General features: G+C 42.4%; 1 protein-coding gene across 2 annotated transcripts in view; it reads left to right on the top strand.

The window, feature by feature from the left end:
* The first annotated feature begins 307 nt into the window (after positions 1–307).
* Positions 308–23376, top strand: part of Lipa (lipase A, lysosomal acid type) — a 33815-nt gene continuing 10746 nt past the window's right edge. The window contains exons 1-7 of one of the 2 annotated variants that reach the window (XM_029472561.1): positions 308–407; positions 1077–1194; positions 2931–3043; positions 4237–4354; positions 16568–16766; positions 18589–18698; positions 20484–20620. In XM_029472561.1, coding sequence (XP_029328421.1) covers positions 2939–3043; positions 4237–4354; positions 16568–16766; positions 18589–18698; positions 20484–20620 — 669 coding nt within the window. In that variant the 5' untranslated portion in view covers positions 308–407; positions 1077–1194; positions 2931–2938. The remainder of the gene's footprint in view (positions 408–1076; positions 1195–2930; positions 3044–4236; positions 4355–16567; positions 16767–18588; positions 18699–20483; positions 20621–23376) is intronic. The other variant, XM_021151828.2, reaches the window with a different exon arrangement.

The following is a 23376-nucleotide window of genomic DNA, read 5'->3' on the forward strand; positions in this document are numbered from 1 at the left end:
TAGCTAGTGGAGTTTGAATGACAATTTCTGAAGTAAAAGGAGGTCATGAGAGGAAAAAGTTTAGGATGCTCTGCTAAGTGCTAGGTATACAGGATGCCCACCAGCTTTGGAGCAGGAGGAAGCTCTGGCTGGGCTTAGAGCAGGGCCGGGCTGGGCTGAGTCTTTTGGGCGAACAGAAGGCGCATGCTCCTCTGAGTCCGCTTCCCCAGGGCTAGGCCGATGGCCGGGAGGGGTGGAGTCACCAGGGCACTTCCCGGTGGTGGACTGCCCTGATTGGCTGTGCGAAAGCCCTGGGCAGGGTGACGGCTCCGCCCTCCCACCAAGTCGGTGTAGGCTCCAGGTTGGCCAAGCTCGCCTGCTTGTAGTGGGCACTGCTTCTGGAGGCTGAGGTTGGAGGACCACTCCCGGTGAGTGACTGCTTTGGGCCTGGCTTCGTGCAGCGGGCTCGGGAGCTGGTGTCCTGTGGATCGCCAGGGCTGGGAGAGGAGGCCCCACCACGGTCTCTGGCCTCCAATTGCTCTGTTCCCCGGGCACGTTCTGTGTCGGGTACCTGAAGGTGGTTTGGGGGCGGCGATTATGTGGGTATCAACAAGAAGTGGACTGTCCTTCCCTGGGCGCCCTCCCGCTTCCTGGGCAGGCGCGATCGACGATTCGGAACCCTGCCCAGAGTTCTTGGACTGCTGAACAGGCAGAATGCCTGATTCTCAGTCCTCTTCATCCTTTCTTCCCGTTAGCTCGCCCACGACTTATTCTTAGCTCTTACATGACTGCATGGCCAACAGCAAACTTGGGAGTGGGTCCTGGTTAAAAACCCCGGCGATACTGCTGTATAATCAGCTAGTCCTTTGCTTCCAGTATTTGACTGGTGTGTTTACATTATCTTGGAAAATGAGCTTAGTAGTACTGTTGAGTTGGTAGAGAAGCGGCAGACTCTAGGAGGCACTGCAACATCTGGGCATTGCCAATAGCTTAGTAATTATTGAAAAACTACCCCGGACCTTTATTTTCGTCTGTCTCTGAACTGCGGAGCTGTTCCAGCCCATTTTTTAAAAGCAACATTTGTACTATTTGTGCAGGACTTGTCAGAGTCTTGGAGGTTCAAAGTTAAATCAGATTTCAGCTCTGCCCCACCCCCACTTCCATTCTCCAGTGAAAGGAAGGCAGACAAATAATGAATTGGATTGTTGCAAAGCTGTAAGTACTGCGGTAAAGATGTTCTAAACACCTAGACTAGCGCCCTAGTCTCAGAGCCTTATCAGACAACCCCTTCTGTGAGAATTATTTGTCAAGTTTGTTGAGTAACGGTGCTGTGTTGGAAGGAAGTCTAGTGGGTGACTTTCCATGTGAGTAGTTTTCCCAATCACCTCACCGTGTGAATGCCCTTCCCAGACTGTATCAGGTTCTGTAAAAAAAAAAAAAAAAACTGGCTTCCACCAAAAAGAAATGTGCTTATTTTAAGTTGCCTTGAGAACCTTTATTTATCGATCTACACCCCCCCCCTCACTTTTCAGACTGCTTTTATGTTCTCTAGTATTGAAGGACCTCTGAGACAGTGACCTGAAGTTAGAAAGGTAGCCTTAGACTGTGCTACATAAGACTGTGCGGGCAATTAAAAGCATGCATGGCCAGGACAAACTCCAGAGATTATTCTCTTCTGTCTGGAATGCTGGAAAAAATAACTTCAGGAGAAACTGCAATTTTCTGAGAGCCAATTTCCTATGAAATGTGGAATGCTTGGTTTAAGAGAGTCTTTATTTATTTATTTATTTATTATTTTCAAACAACAGTATTGAGAAATCAACACTGACCGGCAGGACACATGGTAGGAATTTCTAAATTTTGACATGTACAAATACCAGGGAATTAGTCTATTCAGAAGTAGGAGCATGCATACCACCCTGAAGAGTCCTTGCACATGCTCCTTGGGGGATTTCCCCTCTTGCCCTTTCTTCTCCCCAGACATCAATCTGTTTTCTCCCTTTATAAACTAGGTTACATTTTCTCCAAGTTTTATATACATTGGAACAATTCCTTCCTTCTCTCTTTAACCCCATCCCTGACTTTTTTGATGTACAGAATTATTCTGAGATTTGTTCATATTGGGTGTTCATTGGTGAAGTATGCATACATACAATTTGTCTAACTAGTCACTTATTTGGTTATCTTTTCCCCTAGCTTTTGATCGTTATATACAAAGCTGCTATAATTTAAGTACAAGTCTTTAGGAATATGTGCACCTGTCTTTTAAAGTGAGCACATCCATTTTTTAAAGGCTTGGATTACAGCCCCAACATTCATTCTGACCTTAGTCTGAGTGCTGTTAGAGACTTGTACCACCTCACTCTTAGCAGCCAAAATATTTTGCCACACTGTAGTTTCGAGCCATTGGGGGGTGGGGTGGAGGAATGATCTTTGATGACGGTTGGAGAGTTTCTCTTTTATTTCTCTTGATTTTCATTAACTTGAGTGACAGTTTTGAATGCTAACATATAAGTTTGGGTAAGAACAAATTTTGGATCTAGTGGCAGGTAAGAGCTAACGTAGGCTGAATTTAAAAAATATATCTAAATCTGATGCAGAGAGGAAAAGGTGGGGGAATGCTAGGGCTCTTCTTTTTTCTTCTCCTAAATTCCTCCACATGCTGCTTGTGTAGGGATAGTTTGTTTCTCTTTGTGAGGAGGTGGTACCTGAGTGTACAGGGCCTAGTGTGTTAGCTGGGGGGCAGGGGGGGGATCTGGAGGCCTCTTAATGAAAAAAGATTGATGTCCCCGCCCCCCACTCCCCTGCCAGAGACCGCGGGAGTCGTTCGGTTCATATCTGTCTCCGCTCTGGGATTTTATTTATCCTAAACTTGGTTCAAGACTTTTAAAGAAGGCTCTGGTCTGTCAAGGCATGTTTGTGTGTTAAAATTCAGTTGGTTACTTTAAAAGGCAGGAAGATGCAACTCCAGGGCCTGGTGTTCTTTTTCACCATCGGGATCCTGCTTTCTCGGGTGCCCACAGGGACTGTATCAGCTGTGGATCCTGAAGTCAACATGAATGTGGTGAGTTTCTAAAGATCACATGCTTTTGAAATGCCGTGATGACAAGTGTCTTTTCTTAAACAGAGCTATGACGTCATAACCCTAAGCTCGTTACAGCTTGTTATGATTTTCACTTTTTTTGTGAATGGCAGATGCCAAGCTACAGTTTCCCCAGCGGTATAGATACCGCTTACATAACCGGGTTTATCAGGCTGCTGAACAAGATACACAGCCTACGCTAAGTAATGTTTTCTTTTTAGTAATTTTATTTTTAAACCGTGTAAAGCACACTTTAAAACTGATCACACTGAGTAAGCCGTTTACGAGAATGCCTTCGTGAGTGCTGAACCTGAGATGTCATTAAGAATGTCCAGAGAACACAACTCAGTACAGTTGTGAAAATATTAGAAGGAACCATTAGAAAAAAAATCTAAGCAAAAACCAAACCAATTCAACCAACCAACCAACCAAACAAACAAACAAAAACCCCACTAAAATTAATTAAAGCATTTCAAAATTATGAATCTTAAGTAAACAGTGAAATCTTGATAAAACCATGTGGAAGAATATGATAGAAAGAAAATATAGATTATTAAAGACACAGTAGCTTTAAGACAGAAGATGGATTGACTAGCTAAAGAAACAGGTGACTGCAGAGACTGACAAATTCCTAGGTAGGACAGTATGGAATGACACAGGCCATGGCATCCTTCCTAAGGGAATGATGGAATTCAAGTCTTTCGGGTATTTATGGCAGAGAGGATAATAAACACTTTGATCTTCCATGTAATTGGTGGATGCCTTCCCACCTGTCACTCATGACTCTTTCCCTGTGGGGAGGTAAAATTAATGGCAGTTTCTCATTTTTTGGCTTTTCTTCTATTAGTTTCATGTCTGTCAAATGACATTTTGTTTAGCCTTATTGCCTAGGTCAGGAACTTTAGAACATGAAAAATGTTAGCTGACATATTTAGAAAAGAAGTCTTTATTTGTGCCTGGTCGGCAGGAAAGAAAACGACAAGAGCCCAAATTTGATACACTCAGTGCAGAGCTGGCGGAATGATGAGATGCCTACGAGTATAACTGACTGGGTCTTGAGATGGAATCCTGGTTACTAGATGGAGCAGAATAAAGCTTTGTTTTCTGCCTGATATTTTTGGAGATGGAAGACTCAGAGTCCACCATAGAATACCCATTGTTCTTTTTCTCCCCAGACCGAGATAATCATGCGCTGGGGATATCCTGGTGAGGAACACTCGGTCCTGACAGGAGATGGCTATATTCTGAGTATTCACCGAATCCCTCATGGGCGGAAGAACCATTTTGGCAAAGGTATGGATGATTTCTGGGGCTAGGCATAACAACTTTTGGAAGTCACTGCATCATCTGAGTTGGTGACTGAATTCACTTGACAGGGTTACCACAAGACGGCTGGAGGCCAAAGTACCAGCTAAGCAAGGCTGGCTTGACTAATTTAAACATTTCTACTGGGATCTAAGGTCACATTCCATTTACAGTTTAAAAATGCCTCATACTTTGTTTATTAACGAAACATTTTATCTAATGGACTGTTGTGAACATTAAACAGTTGGCTTTTGCAATTTGAAAATTACCCCCCCCAAAAAGACCAGAAAGATAACAGTAAATACATCTTTTTCTGTCTTACTTTCCAGTTTTTATCATGTGTTCTTGCTGTATAATACCTTCATTTAACATCTTTGTACCTTCCATGCTCATTAGAAACAAATATGGATTATTTTTCTGTTGCCACCTTTTAAATTCAAAAGGTGCCATAAAGGACATAGCGTTTTATTCTCTGAATTATTTATTTGCTATCAGCAAGCTCACAAAAAGTGTGTTTATTTCTGATCACAGAGATCTTCCCCATAATTCTTAGAACACTTCTCTGAAGATGCATAGTATTCCATTGCATATTTGTATCATGGTTTGTTTAAAAAGTTTCTATTTATGAACTTTTGTGCTCATTTGAATTTTCAGCTAACAAACATTGCTGCTCAAACAAATCAACAACAGCAAAAAAATATACCTATATATTGTGCAAGTTAATAAATAGTACATAGAAATACTTATATTATTATGTCATGTGAGATGCTTGTTTCTTCTGTCTCCATCCCAAGACACTAAGTAAATAATGCTTAGGTGGCTATGCCAGTTTTCCTTTTCCAAATCCATTTGAGATTTTGTTTTAGTGTTTATAGCTCTATACTATCATCTCCCCTTGTGAATCTTTTACAAAACGATTGAACGATAACTTGCATTGATCCCCCTTTCTGCTCTCAAACATATAAAGTATATATTTCATGCAAGAATGAGCCTCTGATCTTACTTTCCTTCCCCTTTTTTCAAAAGCAAAACCAAAAAACAAAACAACCAGGAAACCAACATCAGCATTTAGATTCTATCCAAAGAAAAATGAGTGTAGATATTATTTCCTATAAGGTTCGTAGTTTAGTAATTACTACTACCAGACATTATTTAAGGATCCCAGTTAAAACTATGCCGGGAGAATGTACTACAGTCACCCCTCCCCTGCAGGCTTCTGTCTCCACACTGCAGTTAAGCAAGCATACAGGGCTCCTTGTCTTGTGCACACACATTGCACTGTGGCTGGTGAAGGTGTTTCTTGTGAAGGGAGGCAAAGATGCCCCTTCAAAGAGACAGCAATGTTTGTGGACAGAAGGTGGTCCCCTTGCAGGCTGGGGAGGTGGATGCTCTTGTCTTGCCTGAGAGTGCTGTGTCAGATCTGTGCTCAGCTTTAGATCCTAGTCTTCCTTCACCAATTCTGAGGAGACCCCACCCTCCCTTGAGGAGGTCCGTGATCTGTGTGTTTACAAGGCAGCCTCAGGGGGGTCTTTACAAGGATTACTGTTACTCAGTTACCTAAAGGAGTTGTGATTTCTCTAAGACCTGTACAGATGCTTTCCTTATGGTTCACTCTCCGTGGCCCATGCCCAGGTGCTGGCCAGAATCTCTTTATTTTGTCTATTTAGGAGCACTGTGGTCAATGCTGTTAATCTGCCTTGCTGAAAGCCAAAAAAAGTACCCCAAATGGCACCAATCTTGTGAATTCCACTTCCCTTTTGGCTGCCTATTAATAGCACATCACCCTTTTAGTGACCTAGACTAGAAATTGCTAAGTCATTTTCCTTTTGTTTGGCAGTGATGGGGATTGAACCCACGTCCTTAGTGCATGCTTGGGCAAGCACTGCTGCCAAGCCGCATCCACAGCCCTTGCAGAATCATTCTTGATTTCCTCCCAGTCTCTAGGCCATCCACAAACCATCACTCATTAATACGGTTCTCCCTGCTCTGACCACCACACTTCTTCCCCTTACAATCTTGATGGCATTCATTTAGGCACCGGAGACAGGAGACAGCGCAGAAGCTGAGGAAACCTTGAGTGAATCACTTTGGGTGGGGGGACTCCCCATATACCAGAGAAAACAAATCTCAAAGCAGGTCTATGGAAATGTAGTATTGTTTTGTGAAATGAATGCTTTTAACATATAGGAAGTAATGTCCTATAGCCTTATTCTTTATAGAAACTATAAGATACATTAAAATGTCATTTATTTATTGGGGTGACATTCTTGGTGGGGGGCAATGGGTTACACATAAATGGTGAGGTGGCTCTTCAGACAGCATGACTAACTTCACATGGGTGTCAAAGGAACACAGGGTGGAGCCAGGTGTCTACTCTGCCCGTGTACTCCTGTAAGTTCTGCTGCCTGCAGCCTCCTGTTCCAACCTCTCTGTCTCGTTTGCAGGGAAAGTCTAAATCTTAGCTATTATGTGATTTTGTGCAGCAACAATCTTTATGGATCTAATGGATGTCGATACATACATCCCTTAATAGTCTGTCCTGGTTGTGTGTGTATGTTTCACCCTATCCAGAGGAGCAGACGTCTGTACTTGTGGCTGGCTTGAGGCGACTGAACTTGCAATTTCCCATTTAAGATACAGTGTGTGTGTGTCAGATGCTCTTCTCTGTCATTCTCCATCCTATTCCTTTGAAACAGGGTCTCTCACTGAGTTTGGAGCCTGTCTGGTAGCCAGCAAGTCCCAGGCATCCCACTGTCTCCATCTCATACCATGTTAGATTTCTTTTTAGGGTTTTTGTTTGTTTGTTTGTAAATGTGGGTGGTGGGGCATTTGAACTCAAATCCTTAGACTTTCACAGAAATTACTCTTTTCCCACTGAGCCATCTTTCCACTTTTAAGCAGTCACTCTCATCACATGCTGAACTACCACAGTATTCACTAAGTGCTTAAGGGAACTGAAACACAGACATTAATCATTTATAGAGAAGTGGTTTTATTTTTATCTGCTCAGCCTTAAGTGTTAATATGACAAGGCTCTCATTCCCTGCTTGGACCAAGAATTTGAAAAGCTTGCATCTTTAGAACATATATATCTTTGAGATCAATTCAGTCATTTCCTGCTGGAGACGGCCAAGGCAAAGGGCAGCTACTAGCTACTTGGGCATTTTAACTGCAGAGGTAGTATTCCTTGAATTTAGAACGTGTCCTTATGTAAGTACTGAGCAAGCTGATCCTATGATAACATTAATATAGACTTTATTTAGCTAAAACAAGGAAATACTACTTGTGCCAGCGTTAAAAGGAAAATACAAGGCCAATTGACTTACTAATTGTCTAATTGGGAAATCAACCGATAACTGTTACCTACCTGGGGAATCAGATATCTCATTTGTACCTGAACAATTCTACATCTGCTTACCTGGGGGGTGAGATCGAATTCTGGGCTGTGAAGACTAGAAACAACTGCATGCAACATGAGGAAGCAGACTTCTCTGGCGTGGCCTAGGCACAGACTCTCCAAGGGTTGCCAACTGAGCCATTTGAGTCATAGGTGAAAGTTCTCAACAAGACTTGTGAGTTGTCTTCCAAAGGAAAGACTCCAGGCCATTGTTTTGATTTCGTTGGGTCTTTCTGTAGAAAAACCCTCCTTTTGAAAGAAACCACTTGTGAGTTTCTAGCTTTATTTATTCATTTAATAAATGGAGCTTTAGGAAGGGTACACAATCTGGCCCGTAATTCCCTGTACCAGAGGCACTGAGCACATGTAGACAGGGCGCGTAGTGCATACCCAGGCTTTCTCGGCTTCTGATGGTATATTGGATAGGGGATTGTGTTTCAATCTTTTAAACTCAACAACGTAAGTCGAGCTAGCTGTACAGTCTGGTTGTCCAACTTTGGTTGAGTTTGAAGCAAAGGAGAAGTGTAACATTGTAGCATACACTGCTCTGCCTGCCTCTTCCCTTTCTCCACACCCCTTCCTTCTTGGCTAGCTGCTGCTAAGTGCCTTGTGTCTGGGAGAATATCTAATGTCTCCCCTGACATGCACAAGGATGTGTACACACACACACACACACAATGTATTTTAAATGGAAAATTGCAAGCAGAGTCTCCAATAGGCACAAGTACAAATGTCTGCAGCTCTGGATTGGGTTGAAAAGTGCAGCCAGGACAGAATATTAAGGAATGTGTGCATCTCCATCCATTAGATTCATAAAGACTGTTGCACTCAGAACATCAGGCGCCTAGGGGCATATCTTCTGAACTCGCTGTGTGTTTGGTTCACAGTGGTTAAGTCAACAGTAACTCAGATGGCTGATAACAAGTGTAATTAATTACTGCCTTCCCCACAGGGCCAAGTGAAGCTGGAGCCCTGTGGAGGCCAAAGTCCTGGCTTCATTTGCTTTAATGTTGTTTATGCTGCTAATTCATTTGCTTTGAAAATGCTGCACCCCAAGGACTTGGCCTGTCCCCAAGTCCTCCATAGCCCTCTTAGGAGCAAAGCATTGAGATTCCAAAATGTTCCTCGTTCTATTCTAAGTCACATTTGGGGTCAAGGCTTCCCTATCTTCCAGGATCAGAGACAGCCGGGGCAAAATCTGTAGCCTTACTAGTGTGACTGTACTAAAAGCACTAGCCTCAGGCTCGAGTGTGATGGTCTCGGTTTCTTCATCTTTTATGTGAGAAGAATCTACCCCATTCCTGCTGTAAGGCCCTTGAGGCATCTTTCCCTGTGTGTACCCCTGCCAGATTCAACTTGCAGTGAATGAGGTGGGCCATGTTGCTGCCTTCGTGTGGCTTAACCGATCCTAGTGACAGTCACCAGGGTTGTGGAGAGCAGCACTGTGCTAGTGATGGGATGTGGGGCCATGTGCTCTCTCCTGCAGTGCAGGTCACTCCCTTTCCTACAGGTAGACTTTGAAGTGGAAATGTCATGGCCTGGACTCTGATAAAGGCCACATGACTTTCTAATTGCTTTCTGTGGACAAGCCAAGTCTCCCCCCAAGCCTGAATCATCAGATGAATCATTTGGACTCTGGTCAGCCTGTTGGCCAGATGAGGATAACAAGGTTCTGGTGGTTAAGTAGTTTTCCCATGATAAACGACTGAAGTGGCATAAAGATTCCTATACCTCGTGTTTAAGTTTCCATCCACCCAGCCCTTTATGGTAGCCATTGGGTTTGCAGTGTTGTCCCTGATAAAGTCAGAAAACTATCTGATAACTTACATATTGGATTCGTTGTTTAGTCTCCTGGGATCTATACTTTGGACCTAAGCCCCTTCACCTTGTTTCTTCCTCCAGGTAGGCTGCACCTCACCTCCTCCTTTGTCATGTGCCTTTTTACCCTTCTACCTACTGACATGTGATAATAAAGATAGCTAGTTCTCAAGGGATCCAGGCTCCCTAGCCTCGGACTTCTGAACCATGACTTTGGAAGTTTTAAATCTCTGTTTTGTTTTTATTATTATTATTTTTAAATTAATTAGGCATTTTTAGGTATTCTGTCAATACAACAAAGAGGCACTAAAATCAATAGTATTTGAAATCAATAGTGTTTGAACTGATTTTTAAGCCCAAGTCTTCAAACTAGAATTAGACTATAAAAATTCACTCAGGAGCCATCATTTTGGATAACTGAAACCCAATGGTAGACTTTGCGACCAACTCCAATTCACTCTTACTAATTCTTGAGGAGACCCTTAGGGTCCCCTTTGGATGCTTGTTGGGAGAATATGTCTGCTTTGTGGCTTCTTTCTTCTTTCATTAGTCAGCTCATTCTCTCCTCATCCAGCTTGCAGGCAATAGCTGGCTGTAACTTCTCTTAAGTAGGTTTGCATATACCTCTGATGGGCTGATTTGGAATAGCCAAGGGAGCTTCAAAAACAAGACCTTCCAGGCCAGGCTCTGTGTATGGAGATCCTCATTCTCCGAGTCAAGGTCAGAGGCAGTAACATGTCTGTTTCACAATCACTCTGTGTTATTTCAGTACTTAGCTAGTTTGGACTGCTAAGTACTGCTTGGCTGCTTGGCTTGCTGGGAGCTGGCTGGAAACAGACACAATATTTGTGTGCATGCCTCTTATCTACTTTAGCCTTTAATAATTGCCTTTTTTTTTTAAAGATCACTGGCTAAGACCAAGACCTTTGAAATAAAATAGACCTGGGTCTCAGTGTTAGCACACCGCTGGCTGAAGGGTCTATGGCCAGTTGCTTTCTCTACATGTAGGTCACTGTTAGGTCTCAAACCCAGGACAAATGCCCGAGGTGCATATTTAACATACCAAAGTGGACCTGGCTGCCAGGTTCTCCCTGCATCTTCAGTCCCTACCTATAATAGGGTCTGGCTGCATACCCTTCACCCTCCCTAAACTTCTCTAGCCCAGGGGGGCTGGGCTGTCTTTCTCTAGCTGCCCTTTCCTCTATAATTCAGCCATTTTGATTACCAGATCCCTTTTGGTTTACCCTTATCTTCTTGGCTTCTTCGTCTGGGTCTCCCATTTCCCATCCTGCCTCTCCTCACATGGTCGTGTCCACTCTGGACTCTCCCAGATGTCCCTGCCTCTGGCCATGCTCTCCCTTTTATCTACAGTAAACTTTCTCCTCTACCATACTGGGACCAGTCATGTCCTTTTCTTTCTTTTCTTATTTCTTATTTTTATTCAATTACCTCATCTTTAACACGGACATGAAAGTTTAAGCCGTACATGACTTGAAGCCTAGGACATATCTCGTAGCTGTTTTGAACAGTATTAGCAATAGTGCGAAGCTAAGCAGACTCTAGAAGCTGGCTTGGGTTATTATGTGGTTAGAGGTCATTCAGGAAGCACTTAGGCCAAAGCCTAGTCAAGCTTTCTTGATACAAGAATGATTGTACCAAGCCTTGGACATTGGGTTTGTCCAAAGCAGGGGAGTAGGGGGTCCCACTTGCTGGTTAATGAGTTCCCGTGAACTTGGTGGATTCTGTCGGCCATTCATGGAGATGTAAGCTGAGGGCAGCTCTAGCTTTGAACTATCCAGTATGGAATCATAGGAATGGATAGATACTACATGCAAGGTCCCTCTTACCATTTTGTTTAGAATCTGCTGTTGCAGGATACAAGTTCTTTTGTGGGAAATGCAGCCTCTTCCAAAACTAGCAAGGAGCTTAGGATTTCAGGTTGAGGAGGACCTTAGAACTCTTGGGTCAGGCAAAGAAGTCTGCCATTTCAAGCTAATTCCTGAAGTGGCTCCATTGTGATAGTGTCTTAGCCTTCCCCAGGAACTGTGGGGCCCCTGGTAGTCTAAGATCACTGGCCCTGGGCCACCAATTATGAAGTTGAATCAAATCCTTTGAGACTTTATGACTGGTGAAAACCCGAGTTCTGTGTCATGCTGACAACGTTCAACTTTGGCCTCCTTCCTCCTTGCCCCTTGGAGTGATGACTTCCCTAGACCTCAGCTGGTTCCCCATGACTTTTTGAAGTGACGTAGCATCTCATGCAGACTCGTGTCTCAGGAGGTAGGAGGAATTCCCCACACACCAAGTTGTCTTCCTCTTAAGAAGCACAGTCATTGTCAGGCCTGCCTTCAGCTGAGATTCACCTCACTGGCAGGCAGCATTACAGTGGACAGCCAGGAGGCTGCCAGTGGACAGCCAGGTGACCAGGGTGAAGTCATTTTACCTGTCCTTATCTAGAAAAAAAAAGACAAAAATGTCAGTTTTGGCATTTTGTTGTTGTTGTTGTTTCTGTTGTCGTCCTTGATGGAGGTTTTGCATTGACTCCCAGAGGCAGGAATTTTAGTAATTATTGTAGTGAGTTTGTAATTCCAAACTTTTAGTGATTATTTTTTTCCTATTTCTCACGATGAAGTAAAATTTTGACTGAAGGCAGAGATGGTATATCTGGGACAGTGAACTGAAGGTAGAACTTTCGAGGAGTTTAGTCTTGCTGACGTAGCCATAAGATGCCATTAGAAAGCAAAGCAACAGCACATACAGTGGACCCGGGGCTGACCCACTTTCTTTCCCATTTCTCTCCAAGGTGGTATTCCCTTTTGCTTTTGTTCTTGCTCTATCTCCAGTACTGAGAAGGACCTGTCACAGTCGATGCTGAATGAGGGTTTGCTTGATGAATGGCTGCCTGGTCACCACCCTGTAGGCCTCTGGAGGATAGGATGGTTTTTCTTGGGGGTGGGGTGGATTGTACATCCAAGTCTTTGTGGGTTTTTTTTTGTTTTTTGTTTTTTGTTTTTTGTTTTTTGTTTTTGTTTTTGTTTTTGCAGTTTAACTGTCTCAGGAAGAGGTGATCAGAAAATAAATTCATATATACCTTTAGAATTTGGTGTGTTTTCTACTTAACAATTTTTTAAATAGTTTTTGAGGATTTAATATATGAACACAATATATGTTTATCATACTTACCCTTCCCCGCCCCACAGTTCCCTTTCAGATTTCCATCTCAAGTTCATGTCTTCTTCAGTAAGACTATTCTATGACTATTAATTTTTATGTTATATACTTTACATCCCAAACATAGCCTCCCCTCCCTCCTCTCTTCTCATTCCTTCCCCCTCCCTTCCCTTCCCTTCCCCCTACATACCTCTCCTCCCCTTCTCCTCAGAAGAACAGAGGCTTCCCATGGATATCAACCAGCCTTGGCATATCAAGTAAGACTAAGTGTATCTTCTTCTATTGAGATTCGACAAGACAGCCCAGTTAGGGGAAAGGGATCCGAAGGCAGGCAGTGTATTCAGAGACAGCCCCTGCTCCCACTTTCGGAGTCCTGCATGAAGACCCAGCTGCACATCTGTTACGTATGTGCAGAGAGCCTAGGTCAGTCCTATGCATGCTCTCTGGTTGGCAATTCAGCCTCTGTGAGCCCCCAGGTTAGTTGATTCTGTAGGTTTGCTTGTGTCCTTGATCCCTCTGGCTCCTTCAATCCTTCCTCCCCTTCTTCCACAGGATTCTCCCAAGCTCTGCTTAATGTTTGTCTATGGATCCCTGTATCTTTAATAGTGTCTGGGGTGGGATACCTCTCATGGCATGGATCTCAAGCTGGGCCAGTCATTTGTTGGCCCTTCCTTCAAATTCTGCTCCATTTTTTTTTACCCCTGCATATCTTGTAGATAGGAAAAAATGTGTGTCTAAGGTTTTGTGACTGGGTCAGTATTCCAATCCCTCCATTGAATTCTTGCCTGGTTTTAGGATGTGGCCATTTCAGGCTTCATTTCCTCCATTTCTGGGAGTCTTAGCTAGGGTCATCCTCATAGATTCCTGGGAGTTTCTATTGTCCTAGGTTTCTAGCTCATCCCAGAGATACCCCTGCCACAATCAGGTTGTTTCTCCCAGTACTCCCCTCTCCATCCTTCCCCACCACCTTTTCCCTTCTGTTGCTATCCCTACTCCTCCTCCCCCCAGTTCCCTCCCTCCATCCATCCCTAATGGATGCCTAATCTATTCCCCTTTCTCAGTAAGATTCAAGTGTCCCCTTTTGGACCCTTCTTGTTACTTAGCTTCTTTGGATTTGTGGTTTGTAGCATGGTTATCCTGTACTTTATGGCAAATATTCCCTTATAAATGAATGCATGCCATGTTTGTCTTTATGAGTCTGGTCTACCTCCCTCAGAATTTTCTTTTCTAATTTCATCCATTTGCCTGCAGAATTTCATGATGTCATTATTTTAATGGCTTAGTAATAGTCCATTGTGTAAATGTACATATTTTCTTTATCCATTTTTTAAAGTTGAGGGACATCTAGGTTTTTTCCAGTTTTTAGCTATTATAAATGAAGCTGCTATGAACAAGTCTTTCTGGGTGTATGCCCAAGAGTGGTGCTGCTGGGTTTTGAGGTAGATCTGTTTCCAGTTTTCTGAGAAACTGCCAAATATATTTCCAAAGTGTGTGTACAACTTTGCACCCCCACCAGCCATGGAGGAGTGTTCCCCTTGCTCCATATCCTTGTCAGCATGAGCTGTTGCTTGAGTTTTTAATTTTAGCCACTCTGGGTATAAGATGAATCTCAGAGTTGTTTTGATTTGTATTTTCCTGATGACTAAGAATGTTGAATGACTCTAAGTACATCTTGGCCATTAGAGATTCCTTTGCTGAGAAATCTGTTTAGCTCTGTACACTATTTTTTAATTGGGTTATTTGGTTTGTAGATTTCTTGTTTCTTGTGCTCTTGATATATTTTGAATATCAGCCCTCCGTCTGATGTGGAGTTGGTAAAGATCTTTTCCCATTCTTTGGGCTGCTGTTTTGCCCTCTTTATGGTATCCTTTGTCTTTCAGAAGCTTTTCAGTTTCAAGAGGTCCCATTCATTATTGTTGATCTTAGTATCTGAACTATTGGTGTTCTATTCAGAAAGATGTCTCTTATGCCAGTGTGTTCAAGGCTATTTCCCACTTTCTCTTCTGTTAGATTTAGTGTATCTGGGTTTTTGTTTGTTTGGTTGGTTTTGTTGTTGTTGTCTTAGACTTGAGTTTTGTGTGGGATGATAAATATGGGTCTATTTGCATTAGTCTGCATGCAGACATCCAGTTAGACCAGCATCAGTTTTTGAAGATGCTTTCTTTTCTCTATTGTATAATATTGGCTTCTTTGTCAAAAATCAAGTGTTCATTGGTATGTGGGTATACTTCTGGGTCTTTGATTTGATTCCATTGATCAACCTGTCTGTTTTATGCCAGTACTATGTGGTTTTTAATTATTATTTCTCTGTAGTATAGCTTGAAATCATGGATGATGACACCTCCAGAAGTTCTTTTATTGTACAGAACTGTTTTAGGTATCCTGCATTTTTCATTTTTCCATAGGAAGTTGAGTATTGGTCTTTCAAGGTCTGTAAAGAATTGTCCTGGAATGTTGATGGGAATTGTGTTGAATCTGTTGATTGCTTTTGGTAGGATGGCCATTCTTACTATGCTAACCCTACCAATCCATGAGCATGGGAGATTTTTCTATCTTTTACAGTTTTTTTTCTCCAGAGATCTGAAGTTCTTGCCATACAGGCCTTTCACTTGCTTGGTTAGAATTCTAAGGAATTCTATATTGTTTGTGGCTATTGTGAAAGGTGTTGTTTCCCTAATTTGCTTTTTATAACAGATTTAGGGTTATACCAAAATCGAGCAGATGCAGGGTTAAATAACCAAGATTTCCAAATTTTTGCAGTATGAATAAATCCACTATACACATCAACATTTCTGTTCCTGTACATGCTTAGCCTTATATTTTATAAATACTCTCAGTTGTACACATTTATAAGTCACTGTTGTCCAGTGTCTATACTTAGTTCTGCTCATATGTTACAAATGACGAGCAAAGCTCTGCTAAGCATTTGTGTGTGTGTGTGTGTGTGTGTGTGTGTGTGTGTGTGTGTGTGTGTGTGTGTTTGTGTGTGTAAGACTCTGTGGAGCCTTAACTTACTGAGCCCCCCAAAGTGAACAACTTGGAGTCAGGGATCGATGCAAATCAAGAAGAATTTGATTGTTCCAGCATGTTTCCCTGCACTGAAAGGAGAGAGAACGACCCTGACCCCAACCCTGAGCAGCATGTTTGAGCTTTTATACAGTTTTCAGAGCTGCAGCCAGTAGGCACAATGTGACTGGCAGAATAGTGTGACTTTTAAACTGGTTGGTCTTTAGGGAATGAGGTGGCAAGAACTTCCCTTGTCTGTAGGTGGACAAAGGTCAGTCTGGGAGTGTGTCTACATGCTCTAGGCCTCCCCTACCCGCAAAGGGGGGAGGTGCCTATGTGCTCTATGGCCTTTCTCTTCCAGGAGGGGAGGGGTCTGGTGGAATTTTCCCAAGTTCCTGAGCTGACCTCTTGTGCTTTTGCCATCAGTGGAGGTGAAGTCCCACTGCCCTGCATTGTGGCCAGCAGTTGATGCTATCTCTGTTTAGGGTTCAGCCATGGCTGCAAGTGTACAGAGCCATCTCACGGTTGTGTGTTCCTTTCAGTTCCCTTTTTTGATGCTCAAGTCAATGTTTTGTTACTAGGTATGCAAAACAGAAGGGAAAAAAGTGAAGTTTTGCTGCTTCCTTGTTAACACTGTTTAAGGAAAACACAGCCCTCAGGTTTTACAGGCATGCATTGTTGGCTCCATATATTAATTAGCTTCTGCTGCTCTAATGGCTTTGGTCCTCCTAACAGTTGGCTGTTTAGCAAAGCATCATGTTTGCTGAGAAGGTTGGAGCTAACAGCTTCTAAATATCAATGTTTTTCAGGTCCCAGACCAGTTGTGTATCTTCAGCACGGCTTGCTGGCAGATTCTAGTAACTGGGTCACAAACATTGACAACAGCAGCTTGGGCTTCCTCCTGGCGGATGCTGGCTTTGATGTGTGGATGGGAAACAGCAGAGGAAACACCTGGTCTCTGAAGCACAAGACCCTCTCCATAGATCAAGATGAGTTCTGGGCCTTCAGGTATATCACAGTTGATTATGACTTGCTTCTGTCTGTATCGTTCACATCCTTAAGGCAGACAGGTGAAGTTCAAGAGTAACCCTGAAGTTGTATAAAAAGGGAGCTGATATCTTTTGAAACTTTGTGAAGCTTGTCTGGGATTTAAAAACAGTCATGAAGGTAAATCTAAATAAGTAAATCTAAATAAGTTTTAAGATTCAGCTAGGAATTCTTAAGGCGTTCTTACCATTCCTGGCCTTCAGTGTGGGCTGCTAGGTTAACTCTCAGGCAATCTCCCCATCTCCCTAGTAACACTCACATGTTACATGTTTATTCATTCTATTATTCTCTGTCTCTCTCTTTCTTACTTCTGGCTCCACCAATGAATTATTGTGTGATACTTGACACAGGGTATAAACTGTGTCTGTTTCCTCATCTATAAATTGGGGATAATAAAGTCCTAGCTCATAAAGTCACTGAGGCCTGAAGGAAAAGATTCAAGGAAGAATCCCTCCACAGAGTCTGGGGTGTTCTAAGTGTTTCCTCACACTGGGATTGTCCCTTCTCTCCTCGCTCTCTCTTGCACACACATACACACACACACACACACACACACACACACACACACGCTCACACACTCATCCATACACATATACTCGCAGACACATACATATACAGACTCACACACATATACACACATACACATACATTCACACATATGCACATACTCACATGCACATACACACATAGAGTCTCACACACATGTTCACGCAGATATACATACATACATACACTGTTGTGTTTTATAAAAAAGGTCAGGATATATTTGAAGAGTGTAGTATGGTGAAGTGGGAGGGGTACATGAAGAAGTGGGCCCATGCTAAGTAAGGCATCCCTTCCCCCTGAGGTACCAGAAAGTACAGGTATAGTGCAGAATAGAGTTTATTTAGGGCATGGGAAGGGGAGTTGAGAAGGGAGGAGAGACAGAAGGACAGAGAAAGAGAGAGAGAAAGAGAAAGAGAAAGAGAAGAGAGGCTGGCCAGAAACACATGGAGAGAGAGGTGGGGGGGTGCAGAGAGAGGGAGAAAGGGGTCAGGCAGAGAAGAAAGTCAGAGAGAAAGGGCAGAGAAAGGGAAGAGGGGCCAAACAGCCCCTTTTATAGGAAAACAGGCCTACCTGGCTGTTGGCAGGTAACTGTTGGGCAGAGCCTAGAAGGAATGCTAACACACACACACACACACACACACACACACACACACACACACAAACACACCCCTATCTGGTTAAAAGAGTACATCCTAGTGTGCCAGGTATTATAGAAGGTTGGCGTTGTAAATGGTTAAAGGTTTGCTTTCCTTTGATAAAACTAGAGTCATCCTGGTCATGAATCACGGGAGTGAGAGCTTTTACCCAAAAGCAGTTATTAGAATATGTTCATTGTAACACTGTTTATAATAACGAATACTCAAATGCATACCCACAGCAAATCCAGTTAATCAAGTGTGGCATATTAACATAATAAGATGAGAATAAACATCTATAGTCCCATACCAACCTGGAGGAAGCCAGGAATAAAAGAAGACATGTGTCTTTATCCCAACTGTGTGCAGTGAATCAAGCTAATTTGTAATGTCAAACCTTCGAGGTGTTACCTTTAGGGTGTACAATTTGGCAGGAATGCTGGGGACTTCCTTGGTCCTTGGTTAGTGTTCTGAACGCATGTAAGATTGATTATTCGGCCATGTTCACTGTGTGCTGACACCACTTCATGCTAAGTGTCTGCATGCTATTCTATATTTGTGTGCTATTTCAATTAAAGAGTTCTTTGTTTTTTGGATTATAGTTTTGATGAGATGGCAAAATATGACCTACCTGCTTCAATTAACTACATTTTGAATAAAACTGGCCAAGAACAAATCTATTATGTGGGTCATTCTCAAGGCTGCACCATAGGTATGTATCCAATAAAGAGGTCAAAGAAAATGTGTCTTAGAAGTGAAATACACAAAATGACATTACTTAAAATACCGTTTTTTAAAATGACAGGCAGAAATCATGAATAGGGCAAGGGATTTTCAGCAATAATCTATAGAAATTCGGAATTTAATATAGATGATCAAGTTTCTTAAAATTGAAAGAATGGATGTAGGCTATATGTTATGTGTTTCCCAGTTTTAAGGAACATAAGACTGTGAGAGGGTAGAAAAATGGGAAGTTTTCTAATGTTAGAAACCTTAAAGAGTCAATAAGAAAATATACTTAAATGTTAACTGCCCCAGGTGGGGTTCATCTCAGAGGTTGCCTAGCATGTTTGAATCCCAGGGTCTAACCTGTAGTTTCACCCAAAATAGATACCTTAGTAATCAAAGAAATTAAGTTAAGTCAAGCATAACTAACCACAAAGATGACAGCTCATACTTTATACCTTTGGGAAGCTATTTGCATGTTTCGTTCATGTATTATAAAACTAACATGTTTTCAAGTGTGTGTGTTTGTGTATGTGTGGCCAGTGTGTTGTACAGGCCTGGTCTTAGCTGTCTCCCTCAGGCATTGTCTGTCTTGTTCTTTTGAGATAAAGTCTAGACACTAAATAGGCTAGATTATCTGGCCAGCCAGCCTCAAAAAAGATTCACCTGTTCCTGCCATCCGGTGCTGAAACTCAAAGTGCAGCCTACCACACGTGGCTTTGTGACATGGGCTTTGGGGATTAAACTCAGGCTCTGTTTGTATGGCAAGCACTTTATGGAGTAAGCTGTTTACTCAGCTCAATATGTTTTTTTTTAATTATTATCATTATAAATACAAGTACAAAATTTTACAAAGTTTAAAAACTGCAAATCAAGACTAAATTTTTACAAGCATGCAAACATATTCCATCATTTCTTAGATTCTGACGTTAGGTGTTCACTAGCACTGTCTTATTCACGACACATGGAATACATTCTGCATAGAGACTCACAAAGGGAAAAGCTTGAGTGTTAACATGTTATTAGATTACCCTGCCTTCCAGGAAATAGAGCTGCACGGTTGTAATTAATAATACTTCTTTCGTGTCTGTGAAAATCCATGGTTTCTAAAGTGTCCTAGGGACGAGTAGCAGCGGCTGATCTAAGAGAAGTGTAAAAGATACTTTCCAGCAATGGAAGTCCAAATGTGATTTTTGAGACACTGGTGTTCTGCTTGGATGGTCTGCCAATTAGGAATGGAAAGCAGGGGAGAAGTAGATCTGTGGGGTGGAGCTGTAGAGGTTCATGTTGCCATGGGAACAGGGAAGACTTTTTGGTTCTCTTCTTCTTCTTCTTCTTCTTCTTCTTCTTCTTCTTCTTCTTCTTCTTCTTCTTCTTCTTCTTCTTCTTCAAGATTTATTTATTTATTATATGTAAGTACATTGAAGCTCACTCCAGAAGAGGGCGCCAGATCTCGTTACAGATGGTTGTGAGCCACCATGTGGAATTGAACTCAGGACCTTCGAAAGAGTAGTCAGTGCTCTTAACTGCTGAGCCACCTCTCCAGCCCCATTCTCTTATCTTCTTTCTGTGCATATTGTAGACTTAAATCTAGAACCAAATTCAGTGTTTCTGAGCCAGGGCGTTTTAAGAACTCTGTTCAAGTGTACAAGAGAAGTGTCACTTGTATAGTTCCTGGGCTTCCTCTGTAGGGTACAATGGCTGACCGTTCACATGTTCTTTTGTGAGTAATTCCTAGAAGATCTAGCTAATTCTTTCTTTTGCTCTGCAGGTTTCATAGCTTTTTCACAGATGCCTGAGCTGGCAAAGAAGATTAAAATGTTTTTAGTCTTGGCTCCCGTGTTGTCTCTCAATTTTGCTACAGGCCCACTACTTCAATTGGGACGCTTGCCAGACCCTCTTCTCAAGGTACTTGGGTCCCACCAGTTTTGCTTCTCCTCAGATACTCTCTTCTGAGCTGAGAAATTGGTCATTAGAGGAGAAATGGCAGTGTCCTCTGTACCTGCTCTTACGAGATCAGTGGGTGTGCTTGCCTTCACCTACCCCCCAACCCCCCGCTCCACCGCAGAGGCAGCTAGGGGGCTGTCCCGTTAACTCAACACTCAGTGGCATGTTTTCTTTGTGAACATGTTTGTCCAGTTCCCTATCCACCGTACAAGGAGGGTACAAGGAAGTCTTTGGAAAGGTACCTTAAGTGTTCTAAGAGTTCTTTTCATCCATAGGGCATGTGGGTGTGCAGGAGTGGACAGGAGGTAGGTGACAGGATATGTGCCATTCCTATGTGCCTGTCCCTAGCCATGCAGAATACAATCTAGGACATTATCTTAATAGAGCATATTTTATAATATGACTCGTAAGCATATTAGTGCTTAGCCCCAAAGCTATGCAACTCTAAGCTGTATTCAAAGGGGGAAACAGCACTCAGGAGAAGGAGTTTAAGTTCTTTAAGACCGGTTAGTCCATTATTCCTCTCTTATGTATTATATATAGACACAAATGCATGTCAAATCCTATACAGCATTATAACAGTCATATGCTGTGTCTGTGGTTTTTTTCATGTTTTGGTTGTGAGCCTAACCTTTAGTGGCTGAGTCATACTTCCAGCCCTGTAATTTTTTTTTTTACAATGAAAAACCGTGCATTGGATTGTGATCCTAATAGATTACAGTGAAGCTGAAAACTACCTATCCACTAATGACATCATAGTCTAACATACAATTCACAATTTGTGGTGATGCTCGTATACAATAACTTATGGTGACAAGAGTTATCTGAAAGTGTCAGCCATATAGTTTTGCACATTGTTTATGACATAGTTGGCTGTAACTGCCAACTAGACACTGCCTAGGATCATTTAAGAAGAGTCCTAATTGAGGAATTATCTAAATCACATTGACTTGTGGAGTGTCTGTAGGGGATTGTCTTGACAATTAATTGATACAGGAGGTCCCAGGCCACTGGCAATGTCATCTCCGTGCAGATGGTCCTGGGTTGTATAAGAAAGCTGCCCAAGCATTAGCCTGTGTGTGTGAATCGGTGAGAAGCTCAATGGTTCTCACCTTAACTTCTTCTCTGACTTTGTCAATGATGGAATGTGAGCTGGGTGTGTAAGATGAAATACAGCCTTTTCTCTCCCAGTTTGCTCTTGGTTAGTGTCTCATAACAGCAAACCAGAATAATGTCATACTTGACAATACCTACTACTGATTTATTCATACCCTTTCCTTTTAATCATTACCTTAGCATGTACTCTTTGGTCTTGCAAAAATGCTTAATGCAAAGGCACGTAGCACGATGTGACAGCAGTGGACTCCTGAGTCTCACATTCACCACATTTTTTGATTGTGCCATGAGGTTGTGTCAAGTAATTAACCTGTACCACCTATGATTGTGTAAGGATATTACTGTGAGAGGGTTGCACAATAATCACATTGCTTGAGAACTTGGTTCTTAGAACTTCTCCGTGATATTAAGTGACTCATTACTTCAAGGTAGGTGTAACAAAGCTCTCTCTCTCAGGCTGTTTTTAAAGTCTCTCACAGGAAGGATGTACTTTCCTCTGATCTCAAAACCTGACAGCTACTGAGGTGGAAGGATCACAGTGTTATGCTTCATTGTCTTTTTAACTGCTACTTGGTAGGTTTTGGGTTATAAAGAGCTACAGCAATTTAGTCAGACTGTTGTGGCAGGAAGTCATTGCACCAGCAAACATGCTGATAAAACTTTGTTTTGACTGTCTTTGTTAATAGTGCTGATTTGGATTACAAACACTTCAGAAATTACACGTACCTCCTGACTACTAGGCCACCTCCATAAGTCCTTTCTTTAGGATTACTCGTTTTAGAGGTCTTTTCCTACAGACGCCACATATGAATGTATGCACATAGAGATGCACCAAGAGAGATGAATCATTTTGTTTCAATGTAGATGGTATCCAATTCTATAGATTGTTCTGCATGTTGCTTATCTCCCAGGGACAGATTGCCTGGGATTTGATTTTCTTATTAAATGTTCCATAGACAGCTTTTGATTATAAAGACCTGCTATTAATTAGCTGGACTGCTGTGGACATTCAGGCTGGGCGAGGGGCATCTCTAGAGTAGAGACAGGGGGATGTGGTTACTGCTGTAGGAATGAATGTTCTAAGTCTAGCTTGTTCCCTAGAGTTTATAAGTTAGCTTTGTCAATGTAGAAATGTCACACCTCCTCCCAGTCCACTTTGATATTACATTTTGTAAATTCTGGAGTGGGGATCATGGGTCTACATTTTTTTGTTTGTTTGGTTGGTTGGTTGGTTGGTTTGGTTTTTCGAGACAGGGGTTCTCTGTGTAGCCCTGGCTGTCCTGGAACTCACTTTGTAGACCAGGCTGGCCTCGAATCTGCCTGCCTCTGCCTCCCAAGTGCTGGGATTAAAGGCGTGCGCCACCACTGCCCGGCAGGGATCTGTGTTTTTAAAACATTCTCTGTGATTCTGATGAAGACGGTGGGCCTGGCCTTGAGGAACCATGATTTCAGACTACAGTGGTTTATGGCACACACTGGGAAAGTTTAAACAAAAACTCACAAAACAAAACAAGGAAAACAAAAAACAGACAAACAAAAAAGTGAGCAGATATTCACAACATATTTGAATTAGCTTCTCTAAAAAATACATGTTGCTTTTG

Source organism: Mus caroli, unplaced genomic scaffold (assembly GCF_978045245.1).
Source record: "Mus caroli unplaced genomic scaffold, Mus_caroli_1 scaffold_20, whole genome shotgun sequence".
NCBI lineage: Eukaryota > Metazoa > Chordata > Mammalia > Rodentia > Muridae > Mus > Mus caroli.